General features: G+C 44.1%; 1 protein-coding gene across 2 annotated transcripts in view; it reads right to left on the bottom strand.

Annotated features, from left to right (window-relative positions):
• Positions 1–6,280, bottom strand: part of LOC110312370 (zinc finger protein 14-like) — a 24,587-nt gene extending 18,307 nt beyond the window's left edge. The window contains exon 1 of one of the 2 annotated variants that reach the window (XM_021185918.2): positions 6,113–6,280. In XM_021185918.2, the coding sequence (XP_021041577.1) occupies positions 6,113–6,115 (3 nt within the window). In that variant the 5' untranslated portion in view covers positions 6,116–6,280. Of the gene's footprint in view, positions 1–1,492; positions 1,845–6,112 lie in introns of those variants that run through there. The other variant, XM_029471069.1, reaches the window with a different exon arrangement.
• Positions 6,281–12,308: the final 6,028 nt, after the last annotated feature.

Below are 12,308 nucleotides of genomic sequence, written 5' to 3'. Positions count from 1 at the left end.
ACTGGGAAAATGATAAATCTTTTTCTTGAGGTAATTTCTCCTCAGACTGCCCAATACACGCATTCTCACAAAGCACAAATTATACTCTGGCTATATATATATATATATATATATATATATATATATCCACACTCTTGCTCTCTCTCTGCCTGGTGGCAAACAGAAATAACTGAAGTTGATGAGTTTTACCCAAGCATGTAATCCTGATAAACAACAGTTACAGGCCTTCTAGCTCACAATACTTTCTATACCTGAGAAACAATTTCACCCTTACGCTTAGATGATGTTACTTCCAGGCCTGTCCCTTTAAATCTATGACCAACCCAGACACAAACTTGATAAATGCCCATTTGCCACAGGCTGGAGAGATGGGTCAGTGGTTAAGAGCACTGGCTGATCTTCCAAGGAACTAAGTGACTCCCAGCACCCAAAAGGCAGCTCATAGCCATCTGTAACTCCAATCCCAGAAGAAAGGGGATCTTCTGGTCTCTGTGGTCACCAGGTATGCATGCAGTGCACACACATGCGCACAGGGAAACCACCCGTACATATAAAATAAAATTGTAAAAAAGAAAAAAAAATCCAAATTCCCATAAGTCCCAAAAATGTATGGCTGAATCGAATAGTGAAAAAATAGTAAGCAAACTTCGGACTGGTCTGTTCTTCCTCCAATCATGCTGCTTCTTTCACACCTGCCATCTCCGACCCGCTCGCAGTACAAATCAGCACACAATCTTTCCATTATTGTCACCCAAAGATCAGGATGACTTCAGGTCAAAGTCCCTTCCCTTTTGTTTTCTTTCTCTACACTAGTTTACTTGGGGTGGAAAATAAAGTGTTAGGCCCTTTTCCGCCTAATTACTGGAATGCATGAAGGCCTTAAGAGTTGGGGCTTATCGCTATTGCAAGCGATAAGCATTTTCACATTCAAGTCTTCCTCCAATTAGTATGCAATCTTAAAATCATCACGAATGAACGCCCTGTCAAAGGACAATAACAAAGACGTCAGAGAGAAGCACACATCTCCTCCTCCTCAAACAGCTCAGTTACATATGGATTCTTTCTAATGAGTTGGGCAGTGTGAGGAAGCGCCTGGATACATTAAGATTTCTTTTCCACTCTATGCATCACTAGACTGCAGCCGCAAGCTGCAGCCGAGCCTACTCAAGAATTTGAAAGGTTCCCAGGAAAACAACTGCCGCAGAACGCAGAGACGCAAACCTAACCCCACAGCAGCTCCAGTCCACAGTCCTACATTAAAGGCGAAAGCCCCACAGGATCCTCTGGCGGGCACCACAACGTGAGGGGACCTGGCATAGCGAGGGCGGAGCTGCCGACAGGAAACCGGGTGAAAGAGCGATGGAGTCCCACAGCCCAGGGAGCAGAAGGATTCTCTCAAGCCCCACCACCACCCGGGGGAGGGGGCGGTGTCAGCCTTAGATCGGTGACTTACGGGAGGTCCGCCCACTTCACACACCCGACTCAAGCTCACCATGTCTGTGTCCGGAGCCTCCTGCGGCCTCACCCCCGCTCCTGAGGTCGAAGGTCTTCTGGCCACAGTGGCTGAGCCCCCAAGACTTTCTCAGCTGACAGGATCGCTGCACTAGTATGGCGCGCCAGTAAGAAAGATGGCGGGCAAAGAACTTCCGCCCCGCCCATCCATGCTCCTGAACTGATAGTTCCCACATCTTATACCTGCTTCCAAGGCTTCTAGCTAGCCTAGGGCCTGTTTCTTCTTGACCACAAGAACTAAATGGCTGAACTCTATTGCTGAAAACAAGACACCCTTTGATTGCAGGAAACAGAAAAATCAAGCCAGAACCTTGCAGCAGAGATTCAAGTGTCCTAGCCAGCTGTGAATCCTGTAATCCACAATGTCAATCTGCCGGTTGGTATAAAAGTGGCATGGAAGTTATGGTGGTGACGAACAATTATCTGATTGTGTTTGAGGCCCTCCCTCCAGAAGGGAACTCAAAAGCCCTTGGGTGGAAAGGTCATTGGCCCTAACCTATCGTTGTTTTGCTATATGGACATGATGTCAAGCTGTCTTATAAATATTTATGTTTATACTGATAGATTAGTGCTGCTGTTAAGAATATTAGTACTGGCCAAAGAAGTCTCTCTGTGCAGTGGGTGATGTTTAATACAAAAATCCATAAACAGTCCAAGTCCTGACTAGAAGTAACTCTTGAATACTTGCCCCTGTCACCCAATCCAAGGCATGGAGAACGTCATAAAAGAAGAAAAGAAAAAATACAAACATTGAAGGATGGGAAACAACGTTGTGAGTGCTGTGTTCTGGACATGATATAGCTGTTGAGCTTGTGAAGTCCAAGCAGCTATAGTTCCCTGCACAATGGGGCCTCCCCAGCATCCCGTTGCCAGGCCCCACTTTTCCTGAGGAACTATTAGAGGTCAATGGCTTGCTGGAGAAGAGTCAGTGTCTTCTGAGGTGTAGCCACTGATAAACTGGCCATGCTTCAGTAAGTAACTCTCAGCCACGTTCACTAAGGTAAGCATGATTAGCATCCTAAGGTCACAAATAAACAAAGCAGTGAAGGCAGGAGGGGAGCTGAGGTGAGAGCAGGGTTCTGCAGAAGGAGGATGGGATAACCAAGTACAACAGCAGGTGGAAAAGATCAAAATACATGTCCACAAAAGTGTGTAAAAAAAGGAAAGAAAAGAAGTGCAGAACTCATCAGTATCTGAAGGAGGGATGTTTCAAGACCTGTAGTGGAAGACTAAAATAGTGGCAATTAGCCTAACCACTATGGTTTCCCTACACAAACATATGAGAAATCTTAATTTGCTAACTAGACACAAGAAGGTATTTACAACAACATATAATGGTGAACTCGAACTATAACCGCAATATAGAATGAGTCGGTTTCTGTCTCAACGCCATGGTGCCCCACACTCACCTTTCTTCGTGGGCTGATGTGAAGTCACATAGCTGCTATATGATGAGATTATACGCGGTGAATGATGCACTAGCACAGCTGCATATCTCATGATGTTACTCAGATCTACCCATGATTTAAAGTTACACATATTTACCTCTAGAAGACTTCATTTAATGTTTTCAGACACCTGTTATACTGAAACTCCAGAATCTATACCGAAAGTAAGGAGTTTGAGCAGAAGATACTAGCCATGCTCAACGCTCACAAAACTTGGGTAGAGCTGTCTAAAACCCTCTGGGAGATGAAGCAAGTACTTTAGTTGTCATGTACTGAGCAACTGTCCTTGTGACTGCCACAGAGCTACCCTGTATGCAGGTGACTCTTTATCTGTGAGGTCTTAAGGGTGACCCTTCTTCCATGGACTCCCATGCACTTTACTGTTGAAGACTGCAGCAACCTCACTCTCTCAATTTCCCTGGGCCTTTTCTGCTTTGGGGGGTCTGTGATACCTCTGCTCCTACCATACAATTTTGCCTTGGCTTTAGGAGTGCTGGAGAGATTTCTTGGAATATACAGCGGGAAAAATCTACCCTTCTTTATACTCTGTGGACCTGGAGTATTAGAACCGTATACTGAGATTTCTTTGTGTCGTCTCATGAGTAGGCAGAAGGGAAACACTGACTCCTTTAAGCACAACAGGGTGAAAACAGATTTACTGAGAGGCCTTAGTCAGCCTCAAGGTTATTTAGTACCCTGATCTGCCTCCCCTACATTAAATTCTTCTGTATCAAGGGCACGGCATGTTGATGTATCCCTATAACCTTATCACTTAAGAGGCTGAGGAAGGACTGTTACTTTGTGCCCAGCCTGGGCTAAATAAAACAAACAAAAATATATCACCATAAACAACATGAACAAAATAACCCATGCTTTTGCAAATATGGGAAGGAAAGCTTTGAAGCTCTGCAAACTGCCTTTCAGGTCATTTTCCCACATCTTTCATGAATATCACCAGGCTTCCTTCTAGCCCATTCTACAGGTAAGGTGGCTTAGTCATCACTTGCTATTCTCCTCAAAGTATACTTTATTATATTTTAGAATGGTTGGGCAGATGATAGACTGTAACCTGGACTTGTGAAGTAAATAAACCATATTTTCAAGTTTTTTTTTTCTTTCTTTTTGAGACAGGGTCTATGTATCCCTGGCTGATCTGGAACTTGCTATGTTGATGTTGGATATGGTAACAGATATGATGACACTCTCGTGTATTTACACACTGAAGGTGCACAGCGAAGAAGAAGAAAAAAAAAAAAAAAAAAAAAACCCCCAACTCTTTTTTTTTTTTTTTGAGACAGTCTATGTAGACCAGGCTGACCTTAAACTTGAAGAGAGCCACCTGCCTCTGCCTCCCAAAAGCTGTGATTAAAGGTGTGCGCCAGCACTCTCAGGCTGAAAAGATGACACTCCAACTTCTGTACTATACTATCACCTGTCATCATTTATTCTTCTTATCTTCCGTCTTTAATTTTACAAATGGACTATTATTTATATCATTCTGATGACAGTACTAAATGTCCCTCATATTCTTATTTAGGACACATGGGAACTCCGCCATACATTTCTAGAACTAGAAATGGAACTGTGGATCTGGGGTATATTTCTTTCAGTTATATTACAGCTCATACCATGGCTCCCACTGTAGGGTAGCTTTGCCCACATTCAAGCTACGCCACTTTGGCCATGTCTGTTCATCTACTAGCTATGGTGATTGATTGATTGATTGATTGATTGATTGAGATTGGGTCTCATTATGTAACCCAGACGATCCTCAAGCTTGTAATGTTCTTTCTTTCCAAGAAAGATTACAAGCTATAGCACCTTATTCTGTTTGGTTGTGCTTTCAGAATTAGCTTCCCAGATGGCTGGGAACATTAGACATTTGTACATGGATATTAAAAACCCTTAGCCGAGTTTTGTGGCATACAGCTTTATTCCCAGCACTCCGGAAAGAGGCAGGTAAATCTCTATGAACTCCAGCCCTGCCTGGTCTTCACAGTAAGTTCCAAGCAAGCAAATGAACCGGTCTTCACAACTGCCCCATGTGCCTACCGTAGTTTCTGTATTAGCCGCCCTCCAGACATCCTGCAAAGTATTTATCCCTTTCATGTTCAAAAGCATTTTTGTTTTGCACATGGTGCTTGGTATTGAATCTAGTTCAGCAAATATCCTCTGCCACTGGAGTACCTCCCCAGCTCTTTTTATTTTAAAACACACTCTAAGTCGCCTACGCTGGGGACTGCAACATTCACTCTGCAGCCCAGACAGGCTTTTACCCTGCTATCCTGCTTTAGTCTCTTGACTAGCTGGAATTTCAGGCCTGAACTCCGTCGGTCTGGCCTTGAAACACAGAAATCCAACTGCCTCACTCTTCTGAATACTAAGATTAAAGACATGAGCCAACACACCAGCAAAATCAGGCATTTTTTTTACGGTAATTGGTAAGCAAAAATTTAGTAAATATGGTTCCCATTATTTTGCTCAATTTCCCGTTACTCCAGTGAAAGTAAAACAATAAGTCAATGTAGAAGAGGGTCAGAATGTATTATAATGCACAAGGACACCTGGCTGGATATGGGGTTTCTTAATCTATTTCCAAGTTAACAAATTTGAAAACACAGAATGCCTACACCACCTTTGTTTTGTTTTGTTCTGGCTTGGTTTTTGAGACACTCTTGCAGCTAGCTCTGGTTGGCCCAGAACGTGAAATACAATCCAAACTGGCCTTCAATTCGTCATCATGTCACATGGGCTGGTGTAGTGGTCATGTGTTAACATGCCCATCTACCTGTACTTTGCAGGAGGCGTCTCGCTGAGGAGACAGGAGTACAGGATTCTGCAAGAGATGGGGCTGGCCGCCGGGGTCCCGCAGCACCCAAAGCAATGTAGGACTGAGGATGTAGGACTGAGGCATCTACCCGGGGAAGACCCGGCGCCCCCTACATTGCCCCGACGTTCGCCTCGTCTGCTCCCGGGCCCTCTTGTAGTTTCAAGAAGGCTCCAGAGGTCAGCTGTCCCGGAGCCAAAGAGGCTTGACCGTACCCGCGGCCCTCCCAGCTGACCAGACCTTGCCAGGAAGAAAGATGGCGGGTGAGGCATATCCGCTTTCTGCCGGCGTTCCTGATTGGACAGCTAGCCGTAAGGACACTTACCATAGCTGAGCCCAAGTCTTGCTGAGGCCCGTAGGAATGATCCTGGTGTTGGCAGCCACACAACACGGACCCTGAATGGCTACCTGTGACTCCCTCAGCTGACAGAACTGTATCACCACAATAGTCTGGCAAGTAAGAGAAGGCCGGTGAGGAACGTCCGCTTCACCAATCGGCGCTTCTGATTGGATAGCTCGTGCTGTGCTCCGTGGTACTAATTGGATAAGCGATCAGACCCCACCCCCACCCCACCCCCACCCCCACCCCCCACCCCCCCACACATTAGAGCTTGGTGGTAAACTCTTAATTTGATAAGTGGGACACAAATGCCATATTGCAGCCATAGCTCTCAAGGCCCAGGCAGAAATCCGCTCCTTTTTTTTTTTTTTTTTTTCGAGACAGGGTTTCTCTGTGTAGCCCTGGCTGTCCTGGAACTCACTTTGTAGACCAGGCTGGCCTCAAACTCAGAAATCCTCCTGCGTCTGTCTCCCAAGTGCTGGGATTAAAGGTGTGCGCCACCACGCCCAGCATCCCCTCATCTTGATAGCTGCATTTAAACAGAATTTAGACTTGGTTTTTCCAAAGAAGGACTTTCTCACTTCCCCCTGGAAATTAAGTCTGGAGTCTGCTTATTTAAAGTCAGATTTAGTTCGTGTACCATGGACAGAACCTTAGAGAAAGGGTACCTAGGCCTGCCACAGAGATAAAGGGATACCCAGCCAGGGAAGGTCCACTGGAAAAGAAGAGGTCTAATGTCACACATGAGAAACTTGAGATGACGTAGTTTGCATCATAGCAAAAGCTTTCCCCTTCCTTTTCACTCAGTCCATACATTTTTCAGCCATGAAAAGAAAAATATACCAAGAGAAAACAGTTATGCTGTGTATTTAGATGAATATGAAAAGTGCGGTTCTATAGTAGCAGTCATAAGGTTCTCTAGGGGCACAGGAATCGGTTCGTTTGCTCTGCCAATTAAAGCAATTTTATTAGAATTTTAAAGAAAAAATCCCAGAGAAGCAAAGTTGTAAGTCACTGCATCTGCTGGGATAGGGACCATTGCCTGGGAACAGGCACTACAAGTTCAGCAACATGGAATAAATATATTTACCCTGAAAGATGGGCCTATCAGTTTTCCTGTCTTTGTTCAAACTGAACATCCCTAAGTTAGAAAGACTCTTCCAAGTTTCCGGATCTCTGCCCTTCTGTGTCCCCATCCCCACCCTTACTCCCACCTTCTTGTACATTTGTTTCTTTACTACTAGGAAGAGCCACTCTTTAGTTGATTCTGCCTGCAGGGTCTGAGATTTCCCCTGTTGCTACCTGTTACTATTAAAACTGGTGAATTCATGAAATTTTTAGGCAAATGGATGGAACTAGAAAATATCATCCTGAGTGAGGTAACCCAATCATAAAAGGACACACACGGTATGCACTCACTCATAAGTGGATATTAGTCCAAAAGCTTTGAATATCCAAGACCAATTCACAGACCAATAAGAAGGAAGACCAAAGTGTGGGTGCTTCAGTCATTCTTAGAAAGGGGAACAAGATACTCATGAGCAAATATGGAGACAAAATGCAGAGCAGAGAATGAAGGAAAGGCCATCCAGAGACTACCCCACCTGCAGATTCAACCCAGATACAGTCACCAAACTCTGACACTATTGTGGATGGTAAGAAATGCTTGTTGAAAGGAGCCTGATATAACTGTCTCCTGAGAGGCCCTGCCAGAGCCTGACAAATACAGAGTCAGATGCTCACAACCAACCATTGCACTGAGTGTGGGGTCCCCAGTGAGGGAGTTAGAGAAAGGACTGAAGAAGCTGAAGGGGTTTGCAACCCCATAGGAAGAAGAACAGTATCAACCAACCAGACCCCTGGCCCCCAGAGCTCCTAGGGACTAAGCCACCAAACAAGGAGTACACATGGCTCCCACTACATATGTAGCAGAGGACAGCCTTGTCAGACATCAATGGAAGGAGAGATCCTTGGTCCTATGAAGGCTTTATGGATGCCCAGTGTAGAGAAATTGAGGGCAGGGTGGAAAAAGTGGGTGGTCGGGTGGAGAAGCACCCTCATAGAAGCAGGGGAAGAGGGAATGGAATAGGGTGGTTCCAGGAGGGGGAAACAGGGTAAGGGGATAGCACTTGAAATATAAATTTAAAAAAAAAAACTGAAAGAAAAATTATTTTTCATTATAATTTATATACTAAATACTTTTAATTGAAATAACTTTTTACTGGAGGTTGGGGGACAGGAATGGGAGAATCAGTGGGGTGGGGGAGGAATGATGGGGTTGATGGAGTTAATTTGGGAAGAAACAGCTACAATTAATTAGGAGTGGTAGGGAAACCTACTGTGGTAGAATCTTCCTAAAATATATGAAGGTGATCCTAATGACATCTCCAAAATAGGAAGATGCGAGTCCCACAGGGCTGTCTCTTGTCACTAAATGAAGTACCCAGTACTGGAACTGGCTTACATCCAATTTAGCAATTGGCTAAAGAGGTTGCATGGAAATAAATCCCAAACAACCTATCTGTTGCCAAGACAATAAGTTGTTCTTCACAAACTGAAATTTCTAAAGACAACACTGACCCAACTCATGGAGCATGGATAGATCAAGCTGGTGCCTACATAGAACCTTCACCCCTACGTTCTAGTGTCTTTGGTATGGGAAGGTACTCTGTAGGCTACCAAAAGGGAAACATAAACACCAACCCAGCAGCAAACCCTTTGATCTAAAATGCTTTCCCAACTGCAAGGTATGCTAAGGCAAAAAGCTTCTGAGACTAACCTACCAACCTTGGATTTAACTTAAGGCCCACTCCACAATATGGAGCCCATAGCTGACACTGCTTGGGTGAATAAGAGCCAGAAACTAAAAAGCCCAGCAACCTAAGGCAAAATCATATATTGCTAGTCATTAAAATAAAGTAATAATAAAATGACTCCTAATGACATTCTGTTATATTCATAGATTCATGCTTTATTCAGCCATCATCAGAGAAGCTTCCTCCTGTAGCAGATGAAAACAAACAAAGACCTACAGTCAAACATTATGCACGCACGTGCGCACGCACACACACACACACAAACACACTTTGGAACACACAGCCCCAAATCCTTCCCAAGAGCTCATAAAATACCATAGAAGAGGAGGAAGAAAGAGGGAATGGAGGTCACCAGGTCAAGGGTCTCTGAATCAACTGAGCAACTCAAATGACTGAACTCATAGAAACCAAAGCAGCAAGTACAGGGCCTGCATGAGGTCCTCTGCATATATATTGTTGCTTCCAGTTAGTATTTTTATGGGACTCTCAAATATATGAACGACTGGGTCTCTGATTCTTATGTCTTCTCTGTCTTCTTTTCCACTTGGTTTGTCTTGCTTGAATACCTCCTGAGTGCAAAAATTACAATTGTGTATCACCACACCTGACTAAATTTACATATTTTAAGTGAGATATGAATGATCAACTTCTAATAGTCTGATATTATTTTTCAATAGTAAGGTACCAAAAAAAAAAAGTCCTCAAGAGAAAATACATATAAGGCTAGGCAGCAGAATAGAGAGTACACCCTTATTCACTCTTCATTAAGGAATGTAAAAACTAACAACTTAGCCAAGATTAATGGTGTATACTTGTTACATCAGGAATTAAGATGAGGAGAGAAAGCAAGGTAGTAGTGGCTCATATCTTTAATCTCAGAACTTAAGAGGCAGAGATAGATGGATCTCTGAGTTCAAGACCAGCCTGGTCTACACACTGAGTTCCAGGACAGTTACAGTTATATAGAGAAACCCTGTCATGTAAAACAAATGAGAGAGAGAGAGAGAGAGAGAGAGAGAGAGAGAGAGAGAGAGAGAGAGAGAGAGAGAGAGAGAGAGAGAGAGAGAGAGAGAGAGAGAGAGGAAGAAAGAAAAGAAAGAAGGAAGGAAGAAGAAAATGAGGAGACAAGTCTTTTGATAAACGTGAACCTGGGTTATGTAGAAAATCCCTATCTCACAAAATCAAAACACACACAACCATAAAAACCTGATATTATACAGTGAAATACAGTCAAATTACAGAAGTAATTAACACTGAATCACAAAAAAATCAACTGGGTTGCATGATCTAGCCCAATCAATGCCTAATGCAAGTGACAGAAACTTATTCAAGGTAAGTTAGGCTCTGTTTGGTATTCTGCAGATTAGGTGTATCAAGAACATTGGAAAAAGATAAAAATTTTGTTTTTAAACTGTTTATATGATTTTTCTTACACAGGTTACTTCCAGTATATTTTCTTGAAATTGAAGGAAGGAAATAAAGATATATACTCTGAAAATTGAAAATGGAACATTTTTGAGCTTATGTTATTTTCATCTTGCCATGGCATACTGTGGGGCATTGGGCTATACACAGATAGTCTGGTCTCCAGTCAAGCTGAGGTCTGAACCCCAGAGTGGTGATAATTCACCTACATGGCACAGTAGGCGTTCCCTCATGTCTCCTGGAACTCTGGCTCCTGTCGAAGTTACAGCCCCCACAGGAAATGTGTTCAAGTATTCACATAGACAATGTCCCAAGCTTCTGATCTTCAGGCTAGATTCCTCCCAGTTACCTAGCAACAGTAAAGATAACAGCCCACCATAAGAGGGACTGCTTGACCCCACCTCACTCTCTTACTCCCCATACTCTTTTTCCTCCCCTCCCCTCCTCTCCCCTCCCCCCTCCACTCGCCCCTCCCCTCTCCCCTTACTCTCTTTCTCTTTCTCCCTCTTACTCTCTCTTCCTTACTCTCTAGCTTTTCTTCTCTCTCTCTCTCTCTCTCTCTCTCTCTCTCTCTCTCTCTCTCTCTCTCTCTCTCCTTTTCCCCTTTCTCTCCTCTTGGCCATGGCTGGTCTCTCTCTCTCCACCTTCTCTCCTTTCTCCCTGCCTTTCTACAAAAAAAGCTCTAAAACCATAGACTGTCTCTGTTCATCAAGGCCTGCTGTGCTTGGATGATGAGATAGGCTTTCTCCTAATGAGCCGTTTCTAATCTCCTGATGGAAGGCCTTCCTGTGTTCCAGTCATGGACCAGACTTAGGACTCTCACCTGTGTGGGAACCTCTCTCCCTCTGCCCTCTCTCCCATAACCCTGGGGCTGAGGGTGTCACCCTGGGGTCCCTGGTTTTGGGGGCTGCCCCTTGTCCACCCCCCTACCCCCCACCCCCATCGAGTAGGGTCAGTGGCTTAGATGCCCACCCAGGGCCAAGTGGAAAGCGTCCGGCAGTCCTCTCATGTCCACCTGCCCAGAGCATAGGTGGAACTCTGGCCAGACACGGGCTATCTCCCCTCCCCCCTCTTTCCCCTGCCCCCCTTAAGTTCCCACAGCATACCAACTCAAAAACTGAAGGTATCTATATTGCTATGACTTGATTATAAACAGAATTTCTTTGAACTCCCTCAGTGCGGCCATTGGTAGCGATCACCTCTGTAGTGGTTTGAATGAGAATGGCCCTGGCAGACTCGTAAGTTTGAACACTTGGTCACCAGGAAATGGTATGCGTTGAAAGGATTGGGAGGTGCTGCAGTGTTGGAGGAAGTGTATCATGAGATGGGGTTGGGGTGGGGGGAATAGTAAAGTTTCAAAAGCCCATTCCAAGCCCAGAGTGCCTCTTTTCTGGTTGCCTGTGGAGGACCAGATGTAGAACTCTCGAGCTACTTCTCTAGCATGTCTACCTGCATGCTGCCATGCTCCCTGTCATGACAACAATGAACTAAACCTCTGAAATTGTAAGCAATCCCCAACTAAATGCTTTCTCTTATAAGAGTTGCCATGGCCATGGTGTCTTCTCGGAACAATTATAAACATCTCCATTCCAAACATAGTTTATGATGATCAGTGGGTCACTGGAGGTATAAGGAAGGAAAAATTTAAGTTGTTAGACTGAAAAAAATAAAACAATTAAAACATACTTTCTCAGAACCTTTAGCCTCCAGTAAAGCAAATAAGAGGGGCGTTTATAGCCACGCGTGCCTACATTAAAAAACTTAAAGGGTAGCTCAGTAGTGGAGTGGTTACTTAACATATGAAAGCTCTGGATTCCATCTCCATCAATAGATAAAAAAGAAAAACTAGAGAGATTTCAAATAAGTACTCTAATGCTGCACCTTAAAGTGTTAGAAAAACAAGAACAAACTAAACCCAATTTAGCTTAAGTTTAGTTAAT

The sequence above is a fragment of the Mus caroli genome, chromosome 17 (genome assembly GCF_900094665.2).
Source record: "Mus caroli chromosome 17, CAROLI_EIJ_v1.1, whole genome shotgun sequence".
Lineage (NCBI taxonomy): Eukaryota > Metazoa > Chordata > Mammalia > Rodentia > Muridae > Mus > Mus caroli.
The sequence above is the reverse complement of the archived record's forward strand: the minus strand, read 5'-3'. Positions and strand labels throughout refer to the sequence as shown.